The sequence below is a fragment of the Meles meles genome, chromosome 4, assembly GCF_922984935.1.
Source record: "Meles meles chromosome 4, mMelMel3.1 paternal haplotype, whole genome shotgun sequence".
Lineage (NCBI taxonomy): Eukaryota > Metazoa > Chordata > Mammalia > Carnivora > Mustelidae > Meles > Meles meles.
In genome coordinates, this window is record NC_060069.1 from 87,041,922 (window position 1) to 87,069,783 (window position 27,862).

The 27,862-nt window shown below is 40.7% G+C and overlaps 1 protein-coding gene across 1 annotated transcript; it reads left to right on the forward strand.

Moving 5' to 3' along the window:
- Window positions 1-671: 671 nt before the first annotated feature.
- Window positions 672-27,752, forward strand: ANKUB1 (ankyrin repeat and ubiquitin domain containing 1). Its single transcript, XM_046001362.1, has 5 exons — window positions 672-761; window positions 2,070-2,213; window positions 13,638-13,854; window positions 22,542-22,656; window positions 26,807-27,752. The coding sequence occupies exons 1-5, from the start codon at window positions 672-674 to the stop codon at window positions 27,750-27,752; spliced, it is 1,512 nt and encodes a 503-aa protein (XP_045857318.1).
- Window positions 27,753-27,862: the final 110 nt, after the last annotated feature.

Consider the following 27,862-nt stretch of genomic DNA (forward strand, 5'->3'; position numbering starts at 1 on the left):
ACCACAGACATTTGCCTGTGCATTCATCTCCCTGGAGCGAGTGGGCATTGTTCTGTACCCCGTGGCAGGATTAGAAATACTGCCAGGGAACAAGTACACAAGTTGTTATAGAAACCAGAATGCTTCAGCTCAGAGTTATTTACGGAGAACTTTCAGGATTACCACATTCACTAAAATCAAATCTGTTTTGCTTCACTGTGTGCCAGTACATTCCAATCACATCTCTATTTTGAAGGGTCCTTCAGTCAGCTGCACTGAGTGAATAGATTCAAGAGTCCTTGGATGATGGTCACATCACAAAAGTATAATTTATGTGTGGCCTTTCTGCAATACTTGTTTGGTGCTTGTTCACACTTGCCCCAACCATTGTCAAGTTTGCTAGCTTCTGTACTATAGGAACAAGGGGCTGTTGCCTGCCATTGGCGGGGAAAACATTTCCGCCAATATAGCTGCTGTCTGTGTTGCCCAGTACTCAGATAGCAGGACTTGTCTCTTCACATTCTCTCAGCTCAACTTTCAAACTAGATGGAAACAACTGCCTCTGGCCATTATCTTTGTCCATAATTGTGAATTTGAATTTTTCCAGCTACCCAATTCTTTGAAAAAAGTTGGAGGGTTGGGGTATTTTGTTCGTTTGTTTGCTTGCTTGCTTCGTTTTGTTTCTTGAGAGAATGAGAATTTTCATAGCCTTTGAGGGATCTTTTGAACCATTTGATGTTGCAACAGATGAAACTGTGGAAGCTGTCAAGCTGATGATAAAGGTATGTACTTTGTCCCCAAGCCACTAAGATGTCTACTAATTTTAACTACGCTCTGGCTTTAAACTATACATGGGGTAGAGATACTATTAGGTACATTTTCAGCAAAGAGGAAACTAAAACTATTTGAAAATATCATTATTTGCTTACACAACAGTTTGATAAGAAGATAGTAACCATGGAGGTGTTAGACAGGAAGCAAACTGAGTCAGTAAATTCTCAGGAAAAAAAAAAATTTGACTTCTCCTTCTGAAGTGTGTGGGTTGTGCACTGTTCTTTTGTTCTTCATACTCTAAACTAGCTAAGTAGCTCATGCCGGTTGTTGGATGGTACATTTGGTGAGCAAGCAACTGTAAAGATACAAAGGATTTTGGAGGTGGAGAGGACTTCAAACAACCCTGAACTACAGCCTCATTATGCATGCAGGGAGACTGAAGCTCAGAGAGGTTGACCAGCTTACCTACAATTACAGAACCGGAATAAGAAATAATTTGGATCCAGTAGCTTTCTCATAAGGAAATAATACAGGAAATTAAGACAAATATTTAGGTCTTGACTCTCAGATGGTATTTAACTTGGAGATGATCATTTCCATCTAGTAAGGTGTGTTTATTGAATCACAGTTACATTAGTTAATAGAGATTACTGTGATTACTGAAACCTAGATCTTCTAACACAGAGGCTCTTAATCTTTCTATGTCTTGAATCCCTTTGGCAGTCTGGTGAAACCTATAAACTCCTCAGAATGTCTTCAAATGCGTACAATAAAATACATACAAAGAAAAGAAAACCAACTATATTGGAAAATAATTTTCAAACATTAAAAAACAAATTTGTGATATAGTACATGTAGGCTTCTTTATTTATACATTATCAAACTTTAGCAATGTATCTAATAACTTGTAATTTCAAAGTAGTGATCTAAGTGATCTAAGATTCAAAGTAGTGATTTGAGATTTTTGCAACAACTATAATGATAGAAAAATAATCTGTGATTTCTACGAAGTCATAGGCATAGCCAACTACTGCTTCTTTAGTTTGTTGCCTACATACATAATCGAAAGAAAATCTCAGTTTCTTTTAGAGTTAATAAAAACAAAACATAGTTTTTTTCCCATCTAAACCCTGTTCATAACCTTCTGGAGAATCTATAGGCACCAAGTTAAGAACCCCTACCTCATACTTCTTCATCTGTCCAAAACACTTTTATAATGCTCAGTGGAAAAAAATGTAAAAGAAGAGAGATTATATTACTGGAGGTCTAGTAACATTGAGATATACTGTTTTCATAATATGCTATTGATTTTTAAGGATTATTTCCACATTCCTCTCTCTGAAGATGAACAAGGCAGGTGGTATCTGGAGCTAATATATGCTGGAGCAGCCCTAAAGGACAGCTGGAGTCTTGCTGATGTTGGAATATCTTTTGGTTCAACTCTCAAATGCTTTGTTAAGGTATGATGATCAGAGCAATTATTCTAGATATCTACCTCATTTTGAATAAAGTTGTGGATAATTCAACAAAAGTCATTTCATAACTTAGGAAGAAGTTTTCTCTTCTTGCCTTCTCCTCTCTTCCATTTGTCTAACGGGTCTTATGCATAATTTCTGATGTACTGGGAAGTAAGGTGCAGAGACTAGAGGGAGTTTCCCTTGTTAACTCCTTATCTCCCTTCCTTCCTCTGTCCCCCTGTTGCTGCCCCAAACTGTCATCCCAGAATATCTCACAAACCAATGAGGGCAGGGGTGGAACTGAAATATTGATGTTGAAAGAAAATTCAATCACTTCCTTGGATCCCCAATGGATTAAGGGCAGGGCAGTGAGGAGAGGTAAGAAATTCTCAGCAACAATAAGAATGAAAGGGCAATTTCTACATCCAAATCCATCCAGAGTAGTCATTCATGAATTAGGTATACATACCTACACCTGGAGACAGCCTTTTCCATTTATAGTCTCCTTAATTAGTGGTGTTTAATTGGGGGTCCCTGGATGGGTTTTAAGAACTTTACAAAACCCTAAAATTACAAAATATGCAAAATTATGTGCCTAGAGATTTTCTGGGTGGAGGATCCTTAATTTCTGAAAATTTCTTTTTTTTTTTTTAAATTTCTGACAATTTCTTAAGGAGACAGGTGACCTGAAGAGTTTAAGAGTTGATTTCTTTTTTTTTTTAAGATTTTATTGATTTATTTGACAGACAGAGATCACAAGCAGGCAGAGAGGCAGGCAGAGAGAGAGAGGAGGAAGCAGGCTCCCTGCGGAGCAGAGAGTCTGATGCGGGGTTCGATCCCAGGACTCTGGGATCATGACCTGAGCCGAAGGCAGAGGCTTTAACCCACTGAGCCACCCAGGCGCCCCAAGAGTTGATTTCTAAGGAAGAAATGTTATTCAATACTAGTTCTTTATTCTATATGAAAACATGAGATTCAAGGAACCAAGTAACTAAGTACACATTCTCTGCTAAATGGGGCACTAATTTTCTCATTTTAGCATTAAAAAAATTTTTATGATAGCCAAAGCTAACTTTTTTTGTTTTTTAATATATTTCATTGATTGACTAAGTGGGAAGTCTATATTTCAAAAAAATCTAAAATAGTTATTACTAACTAGCAAAAACAGGACAGAAAAATTTGCATTGTGTGATTCCATTTAAGTAGATAAAAATAACATATTTTCACATGTGTTTGTAATGTTTTATGAGCATTTATTCATGTATTATTGTTATATTCTTGAAGAATGTTTAATTATCAAAAAGATAAAGACAACTCTGATTTCTTCTTTTCTCCTTCTGACACTAAGAAAATTATAGTATAATACTCCTTTAGGTAGACTAAATTCCATCTCATTTCTTTTTTTTAATCTCATTTCTTAAATGTCTTTCCTTATGTATTTAAATATATTTATATATTATGGTTTTGGTACTGTATAGGATAAACCCTTCAAAATATCCTGGAATTTCCCAGTGCCAATAATGATGTTTGAGACTTTGTTGCTTGCTTACCTGGAGATAGTGGCACAAGTTTATTACTGATATTTGAGAAGCTGAAGGGATGGGATTGAGCCACAGCTATTCAGGGATGTAGATAATGTGTGTTAAGAGTATGAATGGTATACTATTATTTAACTCACCACTGGCTTTCTTTCCCTTAGTTTAAAATTCTAACTTTTATTTATTTTTGAATAGGCAGTACTTTCACATAGATGACAAAAGATATAAAGTATATACAGGAAAAAGTCTTCCTCCCACCTCTGGCCCCCAGTTTCCCTCCCCAGAGGCAACCTATTTCATAGTTTTACTTATAAAAGTATTCCATAAATTCTGCCAATTAAACATCATCTATCACAGTGGTGCAAGCTGTCTTTGCACTGAACTCTGACCTTTCCCTGGAGTTTAAACTCTCAGTGGAAAAAAATAGAGTATAGAGGTAAAATGGGTTTAGTCAAGAGAGGCAGAATATAATTACGCATCACAGAACTGGCCAACACACAGGGTTTAAATAAAAACGTTTATGCTCCATGGAAATCTTAGTGATCTTAATCTTCACCTTTTCCAGTAGAATCACATTTAGAAAATTTCATGTGACTGGCTTTGGGAAGAAAAACAGTATCTTGAATCTGAATGAAGAGAATTACCTGCAATATTGGTTTTTCACCCTGACTTAATTCCTGTTTAGATTAGATGATAAAAAGAGGCCTATTTCAAAAGTCCACACTATTTACTATGTATAGTAGTCCAAAATGGGATTACAATGACAAAAATACCTCGTGAAAATATCCCATGCCTCAGAGAATGCAGTCAGACCAGTTCTAAGCCATCTTTTTATGTAATAAAAGGCTGCATTCTAAGTCATGTTGTTGTTTTATTGCATAATTAAATATACACAAATTTAAGTAGTACCTTCCCTACTTAACTATGCTACTTCATGCAGTTAGTTCTACCTTCTGAGAATCTTGGAAAGTTAGTCTCTTCATTTATTTTGCACAACTTAGACATATCAAGATGTAAACAATATGCTTTTGCAAAGTTTAAAAATTTTCCAAGTAAGCAATTTTCTTTTTTAAAAAATTGTAAGTAGATGGGAGGCTGGGTGGCTCAATCAGTTAAGTGTCTGCTTTCAGTTCAGTTCACAATCCCAGAGTCCTGGGATCGAGCCCACGTTAGGCTCCCTGCTCAGCATGGAGTCTGCTTCTCTCTCTCCCCCTCTCCCCACAACCACCCCCTGCTTGTGTACATGCAGGCCCTCTCTCTTTCTCAAATAAATAAACTCTTTTTTAAAATACAAGTACACATTATGTGATGCAAAATAAATCCAAAGTATTTGGTTTCTTTATTGTGCTTAACCTTTGTGTGAATTACATTTTGCTTGTGTGAAAAGAGGAAAAGACTTTAGATAAATTAAGAGATGACTTGCTCCTAAATACATTTTTTAAATAGTCAATATATCTTCCAGCTTCCCTGTGTATTATGCCTTCTCTTTTAATAGTAATGTAGAAACATCTGGAAAAGTGAACGGGGGCGCAATATGAGAATAGGGGGGAAAGAATATTGCATTATTTGTTCCTTCTCAGGGGAAAAAGTTCTATAGAAACCATAAGAAATATCTTCTATAAGATATATATCCAAGTTCCATTAATGCAGGAGTCAATCCTGCCCATTCATTGCTACTGCTGCCACAGACTGCTATGTTCCTATAAGCCATGGCATGATGCAGTGGAAGGACCCAGGTTATTGCTGGGCATGCAGAAGTACTATCCCATTTGCCTCCTTCATTCTAACAAGTGTCACTGTGGAAACTATTGCTTGAGTTTTGTTCACTGTTGACAACCAGTGCTGAAAACAGTACCTGGCATATAGTAGGCTCTCCATAAAAATGTGATACATGAATAAGTTGACAAAGGCCCTGAGAGGTGGAGTTTGAAAATTAACAAGAAGGTATATGTTGGATATCAGAAACATCATAACAAGGTATCAAGATGCATTTCAGGGTTAGGATTTCCTCCCTTACTGGGATATCTCTCCTCCCTCTGTATCCTCAAGGCTAGGTGCTCCTACATCCTTGCCCTTTTTCCTTTCCAGCATCAGGTTCTTAATTGCAAGCAGCAGTGGAAACAAAGCCTGGACAATTTAAGCAGAAAACAAATGCACCGAAAGGCTACTCTGTAGTTGACAGTCTTGACAAGAAGACTAGATAAGCAGGTTCAGAGAGTATGCAGCCAAAAACAATGTCTTCATCATGCCCCAGAACTAGTCCAAGAAGGCCGCAGCAGCAGACACCTCCGAGCCCTCAAAGCCAGCACTGGACCCTGCCTCCAGCCCTGCTGCCAGACAAGCAAGGCTGCAGATCTGCCACTGCCAGGGACGAGGTCCTGTGTCTGCTGCTTCTCTGCCTTACTGGCTCCTAATTCAAAGTGGGGCTGGTGAGTAGGCCAGCTTTGGAGCACTCTGGTCACATATCCAGGCCCTGCTACAAAGAGGGCTAACAAGCAACTCTCTGACAGGTCATGCCTTCTAAAGTGTGAGGTGGGGGACACTTGGGTGGCTTAGCCAATTAAGTGTCTGATTCTTAATTTCAGCTCAGGTCATGATCTCAGAGTTGTGAGACTGAGCCCTATATCAGGCTCTGCTAGATGTGGAGTCTGCTCAGGATTCTATCTCTCTCCCCTTCCCTTTTTTCCTCCTCTTACCACTCATGGGTGCTCTCTCTCTCTCAAAAAAAAGAAAGGAAAAAAGAAAAATGTATAATTTACAAATGAGAGATGCTTGGCTGGCTCAGGTGGAGGAGCATGTGACTCTTGATCCTGGGATCATGGGTCCAAGCCCTACATGGGGTGTAGAAATTACTTAAATTAAAAAAAATTTTTTTTACTTAAAAACAATGTATAATTTACAAATGAAAATATGTTTCCAAAAACATCATATCTCTCAATAGTTACCTTGAATGTTAATAGGCTAAATGCCCCCAGACACAGGGTATCAGATTGGATAAAAAAGCAAGACCCATTTGCTTTTTTTGCTATCTGCAAGAGACTCATTTTAGATCCAAAGACACCTCCAGATTTAAAGTGAGGGGGTGGAAAACCACTTATCATACTAATGAACATCAAAAGAAAGATGGGGTGGTAATCCTTTTATCAGACATATGAGACTTTAAACCAAAGACTGTAATAAGAGATGAGGAAGGACACTATATCATAACTGAAGGGTCTAACCAACAAGATCTAACAATTTAAATATTTATGCTCCTAACATGGGAATAGACAATTATATAAGCCAATTAATAACAAAATCAAAGAAACACATCAACAGTAATGCAATAATAGTAGGGGACCTTAACACTCCTCACTGAAATGGACAGATCATCTAAGCGAAATATCAACAAGGAAATAAGGACACACTGGACCTCATGGACTTCACAAATATATTCAGAACATTCCATCCCAAAGCAACAGAATACATATTCTTCTCCAGTGCACATGGAACATTCTCCAGAACAGATCACATCCTGGGTCACAAATCAGGTCTCAAGTGGTACCAAAAGATTGGGATCATTCCCTGCATATTTTCAGACCACAATTCTTTGAAACTAGAGCTCAACCACAAGAGGAAATTTGGAAAGAACTCAAATACATGGAGGCTAAAGACCATCCTACTAAAGAATGAATGAAATTCATTCAGGAAATTAAAGAAGAATTTTAACAATTCATGGAAACAAATGAAAATGAAAACACAACAGTTCAAAATCTTTGGGATGCAGCAAAGGTGGTGCTAAGAGGATCTAGATAGCATTACAAGCCTTTCTCAAGAAACAAGTTCTCAAATATACAACCTAGCCCTACACCTAAAGGAGCTGGAGAAAGAACAGCAAAGAAATCCTAAACCCAGCAGGAGAAGAGAAATAACAAAGATCAGAGCAGAAATCAATGAAATAGAAACCAAAAGAACAAAGAACAGATCAATGAAACTAGGAGCTAGTTCTTCAAAAGAATTAATAAGATTGATAAACCCCTGGCCCAGACTTATCAAAAAGAAAAGAGAAAGGACCCAAATTAATAAAATCATGAATGAAAGAAGAGAGATCACAACCAACACCAAAGAAATACAAACAATTATAAGAATATATTAAGAGCAACTATATGCCAACAAATTTGACAATCTGGAAGAAATTGATGCATTCCTAAAGACATATAAACTATCAAAACTGAACCAGGAAGAAACAGAAAACCTAAACAGATCTATAACCAGCAAGGAAATTGAAGCAGTAATAAAAAATCTCCCAAAAAACAAGAGCCCAGGGCCAGATGGCTTCCCCAGGGAATTATACCAAACACTTTAAGAGAATTAATACCTATTCTTCTGAAATTGTTACAAAAAAATAGAAATAGAAGGAAAACCTCCAAACTCTTTTTATGAGGCCAGCATTGCCCTGATCCCAAAACGACAAAGACCCCACCAAAAAGGAGAATTGCAGACCAATATTTCCGATGAACATGAATGCGAAAATTCTCACCAACATAATAGCCAATAGGATCCAAAAGTACATCAAAAGGATTATTTGCCATGACCAAGTGTGGTTTATTCCTGGGCTACAAGTTTGGTTCAATATCCACAAATCAATCAATGTGATACACTACATTAATAAAAGACAGGACAAGAACCATATGACCTTCCAATAGATGCAGAAAAAGCATTTGATGAAGTACAGCATCCTTTCTTGATTAAAACTCTTCACAGTGTGGGGATAGAGGGTACATACCTTAATATCATAAAATCCATCTATGAAAACCGACAGCAAATAACATTCTCAATGGGGAAAAACTGAGAGCTTTTCCCCTAAGATAAGGAAGACAACAGGGTTGTCCACTATCACCACAGTTGCTCAACATAGTACTAGAAGTCCTAGCCTCATCAATCAGACAACAAAAAGAAATAAAAGGCATCCAAATCAGCAAAGAAGTCAAACTCTCACTCTTTGCAGATGATATGATACTTTACATGGAAAACCCAGAAGACCCTACCCTAAAACTGCTAGAACTCATACAGGAATTCAGCAAAGTGGCAGGATATAAAATCAATGCACAGAAATCAGTCGCATTTCTATACACCAACAATAAGACAGAAGAAAGAGAAATTAAGGAGTCGATCCCATTTACAATTGCACCCAAAACCATAAGATACCTAGGAATAATCTAACCAAAGAGGCAAAGGATCTGGACTCAGAAAACTATAAAGTACTCATGAAAGAAATTGAGGAAGACACAAAGAAATGGAAAAACATTCCATGCTCGAGAATTAGAAGAACAAATATTGTTAAAATGTCTATGTTACCTACAGCAAACTACACATTTAATGCAATCCCAATCAAAATACCATCAACTTTTTTTCAAAGAAATGGAATACATAATCCTAAAATTTATATGGAACCAGAAAAGACCTCAAATAGCCAGAAGAATGTTTAAAAAGGAAACCAAAGCTGGGGGCATCACAATTCTGGACTTGAGGCTCTATTACAAAGCTGTAATCATCAAGACAGTATGGTACTGGCACAAAACAGACACATAGATCAATGAAGCAGAAGAGAGAACCCACAAATGGACCCTCAATTCTCTATGGTTTACTAATCTTCGACAAAGCAAGAAAGAACATACAATGGAAAAAAGACAGTCTCTTCAACAGATGGTGTTGGGAAAATTGGACCGCCAAATGCAGAAGAATGAAACTGGGCCATTTTCTTACAGTACCACACACGAAAATAGACTCAAAATAGATGAACGACCTCAATGTAAGACAGGAATCCATCAAAATCCTTGAGGAGAATACAGGCAGTAACCTCTTCGACCTCAGCCACAGCTACTTCTTCCTAGAAGCATCACCAAAGGCAAGGGAAGCAAGGGCAAAAATGAACTATTGGGACTTCATCAAGATCAAAAGCTTTTGCACAGCAAAGGAAATAGTCAACAAAATCAAAAGACAACCAACAGAATGGGAGAAGATATTCACAAATGACATATCAGATAAAGGGCTAGTAGCCAATATATATAAAGAACTTATCAAACTCAACTCCCAAAGAACAAATAATCCAATCAAGAAATGGGCAGAGAACATGAACAGACATTTCTGCAAAGAAGACATCCAGATGGCCAACAGACACATGAAAAATTGCTCAACGTCTCTCGGTATCAGGGAAATACAAATCAAAACCACAGTGAAATACCACCTCCCACCAGTCAGGATGGCTAAAAGTAACAAGTCAGGAAATGGCAGATGTTGGCAAAGATGCAGAGAAAGGGGAAGCCTCCTACACTGTTGGTGGGAATGCAAGCTGGTGCTGCCATTCTGCAACAGTATGGAGGTTGCTCAAAAAGTTGAATATAGAGCTACCCTATGACCTAGCAACTGCACTACAGGGTATTTACCCCAAAGATAGAAATGTAGTGATCCAAAGAGGCACCTGCACCTCAATGTTTATAGCAGCAATGTCCACAATAGTCAAACTATGGAAAGAGCTTGGATGTCCATCAACAGATGAATGGATAAAGAAGATGTGGTATACACACACACACATACATATATGCACAATGGAATATTATGCAGCCATCAAGAAATGAAATCCTGTCAATTGCAATGACATGGATAGAACTAGAGGGTATTATGCTAAGCGAAATAAGTCAATCAGAGAAAGACAATTATCATATGATCTTTCTGATGTGAGGAATTTGAGAGTCAGGGCAGTGGGTCATGGGGACTAGGGAAGGAAAAAATTAAACAAGATGGGATCAGGAGGGAGACAAAAACATAAGAGACTCAATCTCACAAAACAAACTGAGGGTTGCTGGGTGGTGGGGAGGTAGGGATAGGCTGGGTTATGGATATTGGGGAGGGTATGTGTTAGGGTGAGTGCTATGAAATGTATAAGCCTGATGATTCATAGACTTGTACCCCTGGGGCAAACTATATATTATATGTTAATTTAAAATATATATATATATACACACACACACACACAACAACAACAACAAAAAGGCTGATGAATCACAGACCTGTACCCCTGATACACATAATACATTATATGTTAATAATAAAAAAAATACTCAGAAATAAACTGTGCTCAAACAATACAATTCAGTCACAAACAAACAAAAAAAAAAAAGTAAGACATGTACCTCCCACCATGTTTTCTTGGTTTATTTGTAAAAGGGAAAGTCTAATTTTATATATTTTCAAAGATGATCTTTTTTTTTTTTCTTTTTTACAGATTGAGAGAGAGAGAGAGATTACAAGTAGGCAGAGCAGCAGCCAGAGAGGGGAGGAAGCAGGCTCCCTGCCAAGCAGAGAGCCCGATACGGGGCTCGATCCCAGGACCCTGAGATCATGACCTGAGCTGAAGGCAGAGGCTTAACCCACTGAGCCACCCAGGCGCCCCCAAAGATGATCTTTTTAAAAAAGATTTTATTTATTTGACAGAGAGAGAGCGCACAAGTAGGCAGAGAAGCAGGCAGAAGGAGAGGGAGAAGCAGGCTCGCCACTGAGCAGGGAGCCTCGATCTCAGGACCCTGGGATCATGACCTGAGCCAAAGGCAGCCGCTTAACTGACTGAGCCACCCAGGCATCCCTTCAATGATGATTTTTGACGGTATTATTTATTTAATAACATCTGGCTTCCTTGAGTACAACTACCAGTGTTCCTTATTTAGAGTACTTGAGGAGAGGTATCACATAGATAGAGATATGCCTTTTATTATGTGCATAAGGTGAGTTGACAAGTTGCTGTTAATCCCCATCAACGTGCTCCCTCTCCAAATAATCAACGTGAAGAAATGTCTCCCAATTGGTGTGCCTCATTAGAACTTAAAACGCATTTTCTCACAAAAGTGAGATTTATAAAATGGTGGATAGAGTTACAATAGTAGAAAGGGAACTATGTTCCAGATACATCATAAATTAAATGGGCTTGGGAAGTCCCTGAGGGCAAAAAAAAAAAAAAAAAAAAAAAAAAAAAAAAAAAAAGAATAAACTCTGTAGGTGCTAATTTTCTTGCAATTTAAGAACATAACTTCATTAATAACTAATATATTTTCTTACTTGCACTATTGGTTTCATCTAAACATTCCCATATGTTTTGCAGTTCTCCCTTATTACTTGTTTAAGAGTTTTACATATACCTAGTTATAGATGCTTATGTTTATTTGTATTCTGAGACGCTCCTTTTGAACTTACTTTTTTAACATCATGTAGTTGCTAGTTCACTATGAAGAGTGACTTGGGTCTTTGCTACTTTGTTTGCACATTACACATTTAATTTTAAGTATAAATTAGTAACCATACCAAGGGCTAACAAGAAATCAGAGTAACCATCAAAGAAATAAGGAAAAACTGTTTCCTAAAATATAATTTGTCTCTCCACCCCGCTATCTTTCTATTTAGTTTTTGTAGGAATTTCTTCCTGCCTATAAATACCACATGGATTTAGGATGGACTTTAATGGAGCCATAGGAAAGCACAAGCATATTGAAAGGGAAAGAGTGAATCCTATGTCCTTCCAATTTTTATTGAGTGAGTTTATGAGAAGCTGTTGAGAAAAACTGTCCTAAGCACCTTAGACTCAGGAAGCAGAGGGCTGGAACCTGCTTTTGGCGATGTGAGTCACTGAAATGGGCCCCAGATCAAAGCACCACAGCCTAAACTGCAGCTGTAACATTCATTACTCTTTAAAGGCTCTTTCAAAGAGATCTGCATGTTGATTATGTTATGGCAATGTGTGATCTGGGAGGAGGGGAATGAATGTAATGTATTACAATTCTGTAGCAGGGAGGGGGCTCCTGGGGGAATCTGGAGGCAAATTTTGATAGGAGAAAGGAGGAGGATGGAATAGAGCTGAACAAGAGAAAAATGACTGGCTAGGAACGCCCCCCCCACCCCAGTCCTGAAAACCCAGAGGTCTGATGTCCACTTGTGAGTCTTGTTTAAGGCGCCTCTCCAAGACTCCCACATGACAGGGGCGGCTCCAAGCACACATATCTGCCAAGCCGACAAGAGGCCACTGAAGACAAACACGATTGCCCTGAATCCAATGAAGAGGAAGTAAACGCAGTTTCATTTTTTTGGTTCGAAAACTGAAAATGTTAATAGTCTTCTCCTCTCTGCCCCCTTCCCATTTTCCTGATTTGCCGTGTTTCTAGTTTTGGTGTGTCTTGATTCATCTGTTGTTAACAGGAAGATTAATATTTTTCCCAAACTTTCCATTTGAACTTGACTTGAGATGTATCAGTTTCACTTGCTTTCCTATTTATATTGCAAAAGAAAAAAAAAAGGAAAATTTTATCACTTATATTTAGAACTTCCCATTTTAAACAGTAAAAGTAAATACATATTTTTAGGTCAGACCATACGGAAAATGAAAAGCATAAAATGCTAAGTAAAACATCCCCCCTACAACATTGAACTCAGTTCCACTCCCCAGAGATAACCTCTCAGAAAGGATTTTAAAAGTTGACTGAGGGTTTAGAAACCATAGTACTTCCAAATCAGAGCCCAGCATGATGGTAGAGTTGTTTCTCAACGAACACCTCCGTAAGTGCAGCGGGGATATAATTATCAACACTCCTCTTGTGTTTCTGGGTCTGCAGACTAAGAAGAAATGTCGCAAAACCCTGCCAAGCCTCCTTCATTTTACTCAGAGCAGGAGGACTCCTTAATAGTCTCAGGACGGAAGAACAGGAGTCAGACCAGGAGTCGGGAACTTAGCTGGCCTTCGCTTTCATCCTTAGCCCCCATGTCGTGGGAGTTAGAGGCACTCAGAGCCACCCTCCAGAATGTTTTCCCTTGTTTCAACCCCTAGACAGTGCTTATTCCCGAGCTTCCTCCTTTCATTTTCCCTTAGGAAGAAGACAAGCCAACTCTCTATGTGTTTAACGCTGTGACCCAAGAGACAATGCCAATGATGGAGAACATTTCCCTTCTTGGTCAAAAAGTATCTGATCTGAGAACCCTGGTAGCTCTGAGATGTGGCTTCCCTGTGAGTGTCTTCTGTCTCCGGACCCCAGAAGGACTGGAGATGTATGACTGCAACAACCTGAGGGACTACCAGATAGACATGGGTACTGCCCACCATATTCAATACTAGCTACTGCTCAGCACTATGGTTCTTTGGTACCAGACTGGCAAAAAATGGAGGAGTTCCTTCCAAACTAAAACTTCTGAAACCTCAGTGGGGATGTAAATGATCCATGCCCCTCTCTGGTATTTGGGTCTTTAGACTAACAAATAAGAAATGTCCCATAGACCTGCCATGTCTTGTTCTCTTTACTCAAAGCAGGATAACTGGTTAATATCCTCAGGCTAGAAGAGCAAGACCCAGACCAGTTTATGTTTTTCGCTTTCAAAATATATTTCAAGAATACATAGAAGCAAGTTCAAGTATGTATCCTTTTTCTTCCTTTGAACACAGTGGTAGCATATGATACACACACACTGCTTGCTTTATGCAATCTCATTTTAAAACACTATTGGTTATATTAATATTTTAAATAGTGCAAGTGGCTACTGTGCAGTATCCCCGATGGACAGATTAGTGAGTTGGCATTCATCCCTGATGGGCAGATTACAACCTTTCTTTAAATATTCTACTTCCACGTTGTGTCTACTGTAGCCATACACCCTTCAAACAAACTCAAAGGACTGTCTGATTGTTTTAACCCTATTGGAAAATGGTTCAGACTTTACAGAGATTCTTGCTTGAGGTGAATGAATCTTTGCTGACCATCAGCAGACATTAAGGTGATGTTGTGCTGTCACATTTGTTGCGATGGAATTTGAGTTCTCCCAATTTATAGTCGAGCTTTGTAAACATTGTTGAGTTAAGCACTTTTGCTTTTTACAACTGCTAAATTTGCATTTATTGTTACTTCTCCTGTTATATTTGTTTATTCTTTCATGATATTTTTAATTGAGGCTCTCAAAACTTTGACATCATTTATCATCCCTGCTTTTGATCAAAGGAAGTGATGTTCTAGGATTTGTCCCCACAGTACCTCACATAAAGCACATACTGTTTTGCATGCTTGCCAGGGAATCAGCCCTGCCCAGAACATGGTGGGGACTTATGTGAGTAAGGACACACAAGAGGCATTTGTCCTCAAGCAATTTATGATCTATTTTTTTAATGAAACACAAAAGAATACATTAAAAAAATTAGGGTGATGGCTCTTTAGGCCTATGCTGCTCAGATCATGATGTAACAGTTTACAGCTAGAGCTAGAAGACAATATAGAAATGGCTTCACCCAACCCCAAATTTTTACAGATGTAAAGAAAGCAAAAATGTTCCAGATGGTTAAGGGTGTGTGAAGGACAACACACAGGCCTCCTAAAATGACCCTCTAGGAATGAGGGCTTTCAAATATCAGGTTAGAGGCTCAAGCATGACCAGAGTAGACTGCTTTGGCCACCATGAGCATAGGGCATAGGAGGAAAGGCAAAGAAAGAAGAGCTCAAGGAGAAGGGAGGAAAAGTCTTTGGCTGGCTTCATATCTTTGCCTAAAGCATCCCTATCATTCCTCAAGCAGCCAGTCCACCTTTTTTTAACTAGAGGGTAAAGAGGTTCTTGATCAGCCTACCTTCCAAGTTCCCTCTTTCCCAGTCAATGAGTCATCCCTGGTACTATCAGGATTTGAAACTTGACCCCTCTCCAAAAGCAGTGGAAAGTTAGAAGGTATCTGAGAAGCAGTCAAGCTCATATTGAAAATCAAAGACTTGGGGCACCTGGGTGGCTCAGTGGGTTAAAGCCTCTGCCTTCGGCTCAGGTCATGATCTCAGGGTGCTGGGATCGAGCCCCACATCAGGATCTCTGCTCAGCAGGGAGCCTGCTTCCCCCTCTCTCTCTGCCTGCCTCTCTGCCTACTTGTGATCTCGATCTCTCTCTCTGTGTCAAATAAATAAATAAAATCTTTAAAAAAAAAAAAGAAAATCAAAGACTTATGCAGCTCAGTTAGTCACTACATATATTAGCTCATATAAAAACACACAGAACCGCCTCTGCACTCTGAGCATTCATGATAAGGTGGTAGAAATAAGGCCTGCACATATACTTAGTTCTAATAGTAAGTCAGCTCAATGAAGGCTGAAGGGCTCAAGGAAGGCATTCTGGAGAATGCTGGGCATGAGTACACAAAGAGGTGGGAAATATGGTCATATGAAATATGGTCATTCCAGGCTTCTAAGCCGGGAGAAAAACACAAGCCACAGGTTCATGAACATGGGCTTAATCCAGGGAAGACAAATATCAGGAGACTTCTGAAAAGCAGAGGAGACTCACTGAGACCAATCAGAAACACAACTGGGGTCAGATTGAGAAGGGTCTTAGGGGTGAGGCAACAGAGCACAGGCTTCACATGCTGGCAACCAGAGCTATGCACATGCTGGAACAGAAGTGTTTAGCAGAAGTTTAATCTGGCAGCAAGCAGCATAAAATACAGAAAGGAGCTAGGAGAAGCAAGATGTTATGCCAACAGGCACTTTTGAGAATTCCGGTATTAACTAGCTCCACCAGCAATGGAAGAGAGAGGCAAATCTGAGAAACCCAGAAAGTAGAGACAGGATGTCAGGCTTAATCACATTTAAGAGGAGGGAAGCACCAAGGCTCTGATACTAGGACTGTGGTGGTGAAATTGGGGAAAGGAGCTTATGTTTTGGGTCCTAAACTTTAGGTATAAAGAAAGGCAGAGAATGTGTGCTTTCTCTAAAAGTTACTCTGCTAATTAGTGGCAAAGCTGTTAAGTCCAACTGACATCTTCCAATTCTCCTCCACGACAAACTTGGAGTGAGGGCTTAGTGGTGGGTTTGGTTAGTAGATGTTGCTGTAGGCGTCCTGCCATGGAGTCAGGAGCTAAGCCCTATGAGAGATGCTTTGCTTTGAGAGTCTATACAGAGAGGGACACGTCAAGGGCCAAGGGCCAGTAGTCAGGACATGCTGAAGTCAGGGCAAGTAAACAGCTAATAGGAGTCAGAAAATGAGACATGTAAAGCTGTCAGAGGTGGAAGAAAAGGTGGGACTTTGCATTGTCACAGATGACAAAGAAGAGATAGTTTTTACCATGCTGGTAAAAGACCAAAGACAATGTCTGAGAAAAACCTTTTGATTTGGCTTAAGAGTCATTGGTGAACCCAGAAAACAATTTTAATAAAGTGGTTGGAGACAGAAAGATTGCAGGAATTGAGAAGATGAGTAATAAGAGGATAAAGGGATTTTTTTGGTGGTAGAATATTTAATGATTAACTTGTCAAGAATTTATCAAAGCTAAACATTCCCTACTACATGTGATTTTGTGACTTGAGGCTTAGTGGCCCATCATATAGGTCCAACACACACACACACACACACACACACACACACACACACACACACACACACACCTTTTTCTTTTATCACTGTATATGGGACAAATGTTCATTTTAGCCTCATTTCATGTTCTTAAATCTCTATCCTGCCTTTTGTTTTCCTCTTGCTTATCTACATGCTTGTCTGCTAGTTACTCTGTCTATATTATCTATATGTTTGAAAACTGACATTAATCCTTTCTGGAACGAGGTGTGCCTAACAAATGAATGAATGAATGAATGACTTCCCTTTACAGAATGCTGCCACTGGTATACCCCAATGGTAAATGCCTCATGGCATATATTCATGGCTAGAATGAGCAATCACAATCAATCTGCGGGCAGAGTCCTGGGAGTTCAGACCCTGCAATCTCAGCTGGTTCCAAGGCCCTTCTACCAGTCCTTAGGCCCCTTGGAGATCTACCATGCTGTTTTAATTCCTTTTACTAGTGAGGAAACAGGCTCAGAGAAGTTAAGTGACCTGCTCAAGGTCATATTGCTAAGAAATGGTAATCACACACTCAGGATTGGGTTCTTTCCAACAATTTATAGTGCCAACCCAGAATGCTTTTATCAATATCCCAGATGGGGTATTAAAGCAGAATAAAATACAGAGCTTGATGAGAGGTGTCCTGCTGCTGATGAGGATTTAAAACATATAGGCTTCTCTGTAGTTTTCAAAATCAGGGTTCATCAACAGTGGACAGGTTGAGCTAGGAAGAGCTGAGATCCTGAGTCTAGATGACCACTTAGGGAAGGGCAGATGGGCCAGGAAGAGGCCAGGAAGAGGGAAGTTAGTCTCAAATAAGTACTGCTGGTGGGAGCCCCAGGATAGGCAGGCAGATCAGTCTGCAGCTCAAGGCAGGAAGCCAGAGGGAAACCTCAGGGAGATCCAGCAGGGACTGGTGGGTGAATCATAGCATAGCATCAAGGTAGCAAATGAATAAATAAATGACATAAGAGGTGAAAAACTAGATAAGCTGGTTGTTGACATCAGAGGCTCTGACAACATAGAACAGAAGTCTAACCCCAGAGGTCAGGGTTCAGAGTAGGAACTTCAGTTCCAGGCTCAGAGAACAGATGAACCTCAGTTCTGGAACCCGAAAGGTAGAGTAGGATACAGGCACTCATATTCTGGGGCACAAGGTGGGGGCTTGGTCAGGAGGAATCGGGCAAGTTAGTAGAACTGGGACAATATCCAAGCAGGATGAACAGGAACACCAACTTCCCGCCTGAGCCTGGAATCTTAACATATTCCCTCTCAGTGAAATTAAGATTATTCTCTGGGCCTAAAGCTTGGCTGGTTCTTCAAAATGGAGGCTGTGTGGCCTCAGCTGTGAAAGACAAAGGAGGCTGGGGTACAGTGCCAAGCAAGTTTTCAATACTCATCTGTGGGTAAATTTTATGGTAAACTACAAACAGCAAATCACTTTTAAATCAAGAGATGAAATAAACGCAATTTGAACATTGTTTAAAGTCCTTTGCTTCCCGTGCTACCCACAGGAATCAAACCTTTAAATAAGAAAATTAAGTAAAACAAGAAACTTTAGAGAAACTAAATCTATGGTGTCAAGGATAGTAAATACCAGAAAGGATTTATTATGAACCTACTATGTGTCTGAGCCTTGTCCTACTGCCAACACCATCATATTGATTCAAAGGCAGCCAGCCAATCTACAGATTGTTCAATGACATCAGCCAATTAAATTCTTGTTTGGAGAAAAAGATAACATAAAGGATAGGAATGTAGGCACAAGAGCCAGATTGCCAAGGTACAACTCCTGATTCCACTCCTTACTGGGTATATAAAACCCAGGCAAGTTACTTAATCTCATAGGGACTCAGTTTCTTCAACTGTCAAATGAAGAGACTAATACAAACCACACTTAGGACTGTTTTAAATTTTAAAGATTATTTATTTATTTATTTGACAGAGAGAGAGAGATCATAAGCAGGCAGAGAGGCAGACAGAGAGAGAGGAGGAAGCAGGCTCCCTGCAGAGCAGAGAGCCCGATGCGGTATTCGATCCCAGGACCCGGGGATCATGACCCGAGCCGAAGGCAGAGGCTTTAACCCACTGAGCCACCCAGGCGCCCCTGTTGTAAATTTTAAATTAGCTTATTCGTGTAAAGTATTTAGAATAATGTAGAGCATATAGTAAGCATTCAGTGAATATTATTTATATTCAATATATTATTATTATTAATTATTATTAGTCTTGTGAGTTCAAACTGGGAAATATAGAGAGACAAAACTGGTGACCAGTATGGCAGAAAATGCATGGTGCCATGAAGAAAGGTTGGGTCGTGGCAAAGCAATGTTGCATGAAGACCTCATTTACAGTAGTAGAGAAACTGTAAGGGAGCAGCAGGGCAGCCTGTCAGCAGAGAAAGGAAGAAGACACAAAGAGATATAGAGGGCTTGAGAGAGAGAGATCCCAGAGCCCTTGGGAGAGATGGGGAGTCGCCCATCTGGAGAGGTGTCTTTGTTCCTAATGCACAGCAGATCTGGTCATTGTCTCAGTATAATAAATCCCATTTTCTTAAGGGCCTCCTTGCAACCCGAAAGCATAACTAGAACAGAGTCCACAGGCTGGATGAGACATGATGCTTGAGCTGTTTACAAACTAGCAATTCCAAAACAGAAATGCATTTTCTTTTTTTTTTTTTTAAAGATTTTATTTATGTATTTATTTGACACGGAGAAGGAGAGAGAGAGCACAAGCAGGGGGAGTGACAGGCAGAGGGGGAGGGAGAAGCAGGTTCCCCGTGAAGCAGGGAGCCCAACTCGGGACTCCATCCCACCTAATGTCCTACCTAAGGTAGAAGATTAACCAACTGAGCCATCCAGGCATCCCCAGAAATCTATTTTCAATGATCAAGAGTTTCAACATACACCATGGTGGCCAGTTGAGCTATTCCTTTAACTATTTGCAGAGGTGAAACAAGGACATAGTTAAGAAGAGCTTCCCGGAGGAGGTGATACCAGTTTACGTTGCATCATAAACTATTAGAAGGAGGGTGTGGGGAAGAATCACAAGAGATCAGACACCAAAAGAGCAGCAAAAGAAGAAGCCCGAAGGCCAGAAATAGCCTGATGTGTATCCAGAAGTGCAGGAGAGCCGGCTGGGTTGCTAAGGGTTAGGAGGTCAGTACATGGTCAAAATGGATTTGGGGAATAGGGTAGAATTTCATTCAACAAATATTTACTGATTATTTACCATGAGCCAAGCACCATTGAGGAAAGTGGGCCTTTGAGCAAGAGCAGCAAGATGTCCTAACCTGTTGAAGTTTGCAGTTTGGTGGGAAACATAAGCATCAACAGAAAAATAGTGAATTTTAAGAACGCTAAAGTATAAGAAACAAAAACAGGACATGATAACAGAGAATTATGTGGTAATATAGATGGAGGCTATTTTAGATGGTTAGCCAGAGGAGGAGGTGACGTTTGAGCAGAGACCAGAAGAAAGAGATGGGGAGGCTGGTTGTTGGCAGCTTCCAGAAGTAGATGTAGGTGAAAGATCATGGAGGTCTGAAAGAGGGGGGGAGCTGGTAAGATGGAGGCAAGGAAATGGTTCTTAAACCTTGACGAGATAAACTTTACAGGCCTTAGCTATTGTACAGATATAGGGCACGAGAAAGGGAAGGATAAGGATCAACTCTTAAATCTCTAGCTGAGATAACAAGGAAGATATGGGTTCACAAACTGAGATGAAAGATGATGAGTTGCCTTTCGGAGCAATGGGGTCATAGGGCAATCCCTTAGATGGTGATGTCCCCAGCAGGTGGAATCTGGAGCTGCAGCAGAGGCCTGGAGTGGAGGTTTGGACTTGGGAGTGAATGCCATGTGGGTGGTCAGTGAAGCCAGTAGGGTCACTGAGATTGCCTGTTAGTCAGCCAACGAGTATTTAATGAGCACTTACCAAGTGCCAGGCTGTGTGGCAAGTCTTTTCTTTTTTTTAAGATTTTTATCTATTTACTTGACAGAGAGAGACACAGTGAGAGAGGGAACACAAGCAGGGGGAGTACGAGAGGGAAAAGCAAGCTTCCCGCCCAGCAGGGAACCCAATGTGGGGCTCCATCCCAGGACTCTGGGACCATGACGCAAGCCAAAGGCTGAAGCCTACCGACTGAGCCATCCAGGGGCCCCTGTGTGGCAAGTCTTGAAGGAGATTTCTTTTTAGTGGGGACATGAAAAAAAGATCTCCGAAAAAGAAAAATGATTTCAAGTACTGATGATAGGAGCTGGGAAGAAGTTAAAGTAAGGTTATAGGGTAAAGAATAATGGAGTGGGAGGAGCCAGTAGCGGCCAAAACAGTCTTCTGTAAGGACATAATGCTTGAATTGAAAACTGAAGAAGGACATTGTCCTGTGAAAATCTGGATGAAGACTTACGAAGCAAAAGAAAGTATGTCCTCAGGTCTTGCGATGGGAGTGGACTTGGTGTATCTGAAGGACAGGTGAAACGTCAGAGTGGCTGGAATAGAATGAGTGAGACAGGCTGGAGGGAGGTGAGAGGTGAGGGTAGGCCAGATAGGAAGGAGACTGGGTTTTATCCTGAGGGAATGCCTAGAGAAAGAAGAGAAGGCTGAGGAAAGAAGATTCCTGAAAACAACACCCTGAGGAACAAAGGGAATGCGGTGCCACAGAGGACAGACAGACCAGGAGAAGGTAAGAGATAAATTCTCCAGCAGAAATGAACATATTACTTTTGTGTTGTTGCACACAATGGCTATCTTGCGATGATAAAACAAAAGGATCAGGGGTAACTGATTACCCCTGTCGGTTACCCAGTCGGTTAAGCATCTGCCTTCAGCTCAGGGTCATGGTCCCAGAGTCCTGGGATGGAGTCCCACATTGGGTTCCCTGCTCCTTGGGGGCCAGCTTCTCCCTGTCCCTCTGTCTGCCACTCCCCCTGCTCATGCTCTCTCTCCCTCTCTCCTTCTCTCTCTCAAATAAATAAATAAGATCTTTGAAAACAAAAAAACATGAAAGGATCATTTAACTCCACCCATAGCCCGTTTGTGAGCTACAGGCCCCAAAAGCCCATCGGTCCTGCCAGTTTCTTTAGTTTCCTCTTCCAACATAACAGTTTGAGTTTACATGGTGATGTATATATCAGCATGGAATCAATGTCCACAGGACTGTTTTAAGATAACTCCAGAAAATATTTCAGCATTATATGCAATCACCATGCAGATGAGAAAATGGAAGGGCGCAGAACTTAAATGTCTTCTGAAGTCGATGAAGGCCTTAGCTGAAAATAGCATCCCAGTCTACTTATTCCAAGGTTACTTTTCAGTTTGCATCTAGCTTATGCCTCTGGTTGGAAAAAGCTATCTTTAGAAGTTTTATGGATTGCCACACCACAGGGATGGACGGGAACCATTAACGACCTCTCTTGATCCACAGGCACGACACTTCATTTGGATGTCTGGGATGGATGGAAGGAATTTCTGATGGGTTGTCTTCTGGGACAAAAACTTAAAGTGCAACGCTATTTATCGAATGAAGGACCAGTACTCAAGTACGGAGATAGAGCAAACGCTAAATTAAGTACTTTTTACTAAACTTCTATAGGACGTTGAGTCTGCAATTCACTCTGTGGCTGGGTTGCTGCACTATGCTGGTTCCACTGAGAATGTCTCAAGCAGATGTTCTTACTGAGATATTTGCTGGGATAAGATAGCAGGGATGTCACCAGGGCTGACAGCCTTTGGTGACAGACTGCAGTTCAGGCAGACTTTCCTCAAGAAATGCTAACTATTTCAACGAGTGACTTCAGTTTGGTTTGGAAATCAGACTTTTTGCAGAGCTTCTGAAGCCTATCAGAAGAAGTACCTTGCCACCCTCATATTCAATTATTCTAAAAAGCACTAATTGCTAACTGATTGGCTGAAAATTCTAGCTCCCTCTTCGTAAGCTGCCAAGTAATTTTTCAAACTTTTAATACAAGCCTTTTGTACATACTTTTTGTACATACTTTTGCCGTACACGTGTGGCTGGGGCAGTGGGCAGTAGGCTCAGAGAAGCACATGGTCATGTTAGCCTGACTCTGCCATCAGCAGCATCCCAAACATGTAAGCTGCATTACTCTTACGGTTTTAATGCACTGGTATTTTTGGACAGTGCTCCCTCCTAGTGATTTAATCATGCTTTACAGAAACCCACACATGCACCAAGAGCTCTAAGGGCTCTAAGAAGTGACAGATTAGAAAACCAGTTTTTGTAATTTTACATATTCTATTTGGGGATAGTAATAATTCCCTTTTTCCAAGCTCTAAGTCCAAATAAATTGTTATGTTGCATTGGTACTTTAAATTGTGCATATTTATTGAGTACCTTTTAACATGACGCTGTGTTACATGTATTACCTAATCTTATACTTATGACAATTTTACAAGATAATACTCTTTTATCATGTTTTACAGATAAGGAAACTGACATTAAGAAATCTGACCAATGCCACACAGCTAGGCAGGTCACAACTGCATGTGGAATCCCAGTAATTTAACTCTAATGCTCAGATGCTTAACCATTCCACTTGACTTAACATTTTGATAAAATCTTAGGAGCATGAGCAGCAGGGGTGTGCCCTGTCCCCAACATGCACTCCTGCACCCAGCCCAGCTGACCCACCGAGGCCCACGTGCTCACTCTGCTCCAGGCCTTTTCAGCTCTGGTGATCAGTTCCCAGCCTAAAATCTTCCTGCACACACTATCCGTGTTTCTCATCATGCTTAAACACACACACACACACACACACACACACACACATACACGCATGCATGTATGAATAGAACGGATAGAGGCACAAAGGGAGGAGGGGAAAAATATATCAAACAGTTCAGAAAATACACATGAACAAACTAAAAAGCTCCTCTTATTCTATTCTGCTACCCAATCAGCAAATACTTATTGAGCATGCACTATGCCAGATCCTAGGTATATAGCAAAAAACAAGATATGGCCCCTGCCTTCTGCAACCTTGCAGTCCAGCAGAGGAAACAGAAAACAAGCAATCGATTCTTGCAGAAGCAGAATTGCAAAATATTTAGGGGCACAAACTCCAGGGTCCTTCTGTCTAGGTTCAAAGCCCCATTCCTGTTTAGTTGTGTAAACTTGGGCAAGTTATATAATCATCCTGTATCTCAGTTTCCTCTTTGCTAAAAAGGGAATAATAATTGCATCTATCTCATAGAACTGCTTTAGAGATCGCATGACATAGCAATCACAGGAATTTAGAAGGGCGGCTGGCACATGGTAAGCAGGACATAAATGTTAGGTGTTGTTGCTCTTACTAGTCAGTGTGAAAGTGTTAGGACACGGACATAGTGCAAGATGATATGGGAACGTGTGGTGTGGAAAACCAACCAGACTTATGGGTTCAGGTGAAGTATCCTGAAAAAAGCAATTGATGAGATCTAAATGGTTGAGTAAATGGGAGGGAGAAAAAAAAAAGATATTCCAAAACAGATGGAACCACACGTACAAAGTCCCAGAGGGCAAGAGAATAGATTCAAGGAACTGAAACAAGTTCTACATGGTAGATCACCGAGTGAGAGGGAGCTAGTGGCCAGAGGCTAGAAGGATAAGAAGAGGCCAGCTCTTACAGCTACCCATAAGAATGTAAAGGAATTTGGACTTTATATTTTAAATGTTGGGAGGATATTTAAGGTTAGAAAAGCCAGGATGAGATCTGAGTTTTAGAACGTTGGCCCTGGTTGCAGTGTGAGGAAAAGAGGCGGCAGGAGAAAGGTTGACCGTGATGAGGTTGACAGTGGCCGGAACTAGGCTAATGACAGCAGAGGTAGGGCTAAGAAAACAAACTACAAAAAGGTACATTTGGGAAAGAGCATCAATAAATCTTGGTGAAAGAGTGCCTCTAGATCCCATAACTTCAGTGCTAAGGATGAAAGCAAAGGCCAGTTAGTTCATCCAGGAGGGGCTCTTCTCCCCAAATCAAGAAAACTGATCCCATCCAGAAATGCTGATTTGCATTAATGAATTTTGACAAAAACTCATGTGTGAACCAACATGCCAGTGTATTAATGTAATCGCTCTAATTAGTTATAATCTAACCACCACAATTCTAATCTAACTGTAGGTTCCAGAGACACACATGTTCTGGGCAGGTCATCTTCCTTACACAGGAACCCACATACACATCAAAAGATGGTGTGGTGAGCATATAATCTGAGAGAGGAGAGTCGGTTATTTGCAATAGATTTCGGATGATAGCAGGCAAGCTTGTCTCCGTCTCTACGATGGGGTCAGAGATCCAGGCCCAAATATATCCTATATTTATATCACTATATACCTAGCCGGACCCTATCTAGGTTTGCCTCCCTAATTCTTATCTCTCTAAACAGCCTGCACCAGTCATTCAGCTTATGCCTTACGGGGTATTGTAGGGACAGAAGGAAGGCCAGTGTGGCTCTAGTGCACTGACAGGGAAGAGGGGTTGTGGGAACGGGGGCAGGTGCCAGACTGTGAGAGGCCTTGTGAACCAAGGTGAGGAGTTCGGATTTCGATTGCAGTGTGAAGTTATTTGAGGGGAAGAAGAGGAGCTCCAGGTAGGAGACTGCGGCACTGGTGGTAGTGCTGGTGGGGACGCGACCTAATGGTTTCAGTCAGAATAGCAGTAGAGACTTTGAGAAGCCCAAAATAAACACTATTGTTAGAAAAGACAAAACAAATGGATACACAAAATGCTCAAATTTCTATGTGCTGGATTTCTTCCAAAACTTTCCCACTTAATATAAAGCTTGAGGGGTGCCTGGGTGGCTCAGTCATTTAAGGGTCCAATTCTTTGATTTCGACTCAGGTCATGATCTCAGGGTTTTGAGATCAAGTCCTGTGTCAGGCTCTGTGCAAGGCTAAAGATTCTCTCTCTCCCTCTCCCCCTACCCCTCCACCCTCTCTTTCCCTCCCTCCCTCTTTAAAAAAAAATTTATAGGGGCGCCTGGGTGGCTCAGTGGGTTAGGCCGCTGCCTTCGGCTCAGGTCATGATCTCAGGGTCCTGGGATCAAGTCCTACATCGGGCTCTCCGCTCAGCAGCGAGCCTGCTTCCCTCTCTCTCTGCCTGCCTCTCTATCTACTTGTGATCTCTCTCTGTCAAATAAATAGATAAAATCTTTAAAAAAATTATATATATATATACGCACATATATAAATATTACATTATATTATATACATATATAAATTTTTTCTTTTCCTGAGCATTGAGTTTCATAAGAAAGAAAACCACTCTAACTAAGAAAAACATTTTGAACAATTTACCTGTGCATAGTGGGATAATGTGGCTAAGCAGGACCTGTGCAGTTTATTTTTTTTAAGACTATTTATTTGAGATAGAGAACATGTTCAGAGGCTGAGGGCAGAGGCAGAGGGAAAGGGAGAAGCAGACCCCCTGCTAAGCAGGGGGCTCGATCCCAGGACTCTGAGATCATGACCTGAGCTGAAGGCAGACGTTTGACCAACTGAGCCACCCAGCTGCCGCAGTACCTGTGCAGTTTAACCTGTATATTACCATATGCCTTTTCTGAAATGTTTTACTTAAAAGTTAGGAAGAAATAAACATTTTAACTAGCATGCTCTATGGTTATTTAGTGTAACTACATTTATCCATTTGCTGACTTCCTAAACACTCACTTCTACTTTTTTCATTCATTCAGGTATCAGAAAAAGGTAGCCCTGTACATCGCCGCCTTTTATGGGTACATTGAGCTCACTGAATGGGCCCTGAAGCAGGGTGTGCGGCCCGAAGAGGCTGTGGGTGTTCACCCCTGTCGAGCATGGTGCCATGAAGCCCTTCATGCAGATGTCTCTAAATGCCCCATTCATGCAGCTGCAGAAATGGGCCAACTGTTGATTCTGAAGGCCTTTGTCCACTGCAGCGTGCTGTGCCTGGAATGCAAAAATGCAGCAGGACAAATTCCCCTGACCATCGCCTTTAAACACAAGCATAAAGACTGTGTATTGTATTTATTGAGTAAAATGTGGTCCACGGTTTCTTTTCCGAAAATTTCAGTCCCCATGAGGATTTATATTAAAATAAAACAATGGGTCCTCAGAGCCCAGAGTCACAACCTTAATAAAAGCCAGCTTTGCAGAGCAAGGGTCTCTGGGGCAAAAGTCGGAGACACGGTGATGGTGGATGGTTTTAGCACACCAAAAATGACCTCCAAGAGCTGGTACAAGGCTAGGTACCTTGAGGATTCACAAAGCACCATGGCCAAGCTACCGCCTCTCAGGGAAGAAACTGCAAGCCGGAAACCTGTCAATCCTTTGGCAATTTCACAGCACGACACAAAACAACAAATCTTGAAATTGCCTCCACTGGTAGATGCAAGTACATTCTCTGAATTACAAAGACATCGACAACAGCATCAGAAAAAAATTACTGCCACAGTTAGGAAAAAAGAAAAGCTCATAAAAAATATGTATCTCCCTCAAGTCCCCCTCCCCCCAGTTTCCAGAGTGGGCTACTCACACCCATCTTTTTACTGTGCAACACCCAAAGCAGACTTTTTACTCAAATCCTCCTTGGTGTGTTTCTCAGAGCACAGTGGTAAGACTCCAAGGGAGAATGCCATCTACTGCTTAGCTGTGGCCAGGTAATGTTTTCTTTTTAAACATACAAGGGCAAACCTTTAGTAGGGCATGTCTTTGGCAGGGAATGGTCCATGAAGCCCTACCATGCCATATAATGTAGTACAGGTTGTTCCAGT

What these genes read in the sequence shown, in the direction of transcription:
- ANKUB1 (XM_046001362.1), top strand. Translation starts at nt 672, where the DNA reads ATGAGAATTTTCATAGCCTTTGAGGGATCTTTTGAACCATTTGATGTT. An exon ending in CTGTCAAGCTGATGATAAAG is followed by an intron (nt 762 to 2,069) that starts GTATGTACTTTG and finishes TTGATTTTTAAG; the next exon opens with GATTATTTCCACATTCCTCT. An exon ending in CTCTCAAATGCTTTGTTAAG is followed by an intron (nt 2,214 to 13,637) that starts GTATGATGATCA and finishes ATTTTCCCTTAG; the next exon opens with GAAGAAGACAAGCCAACTCT.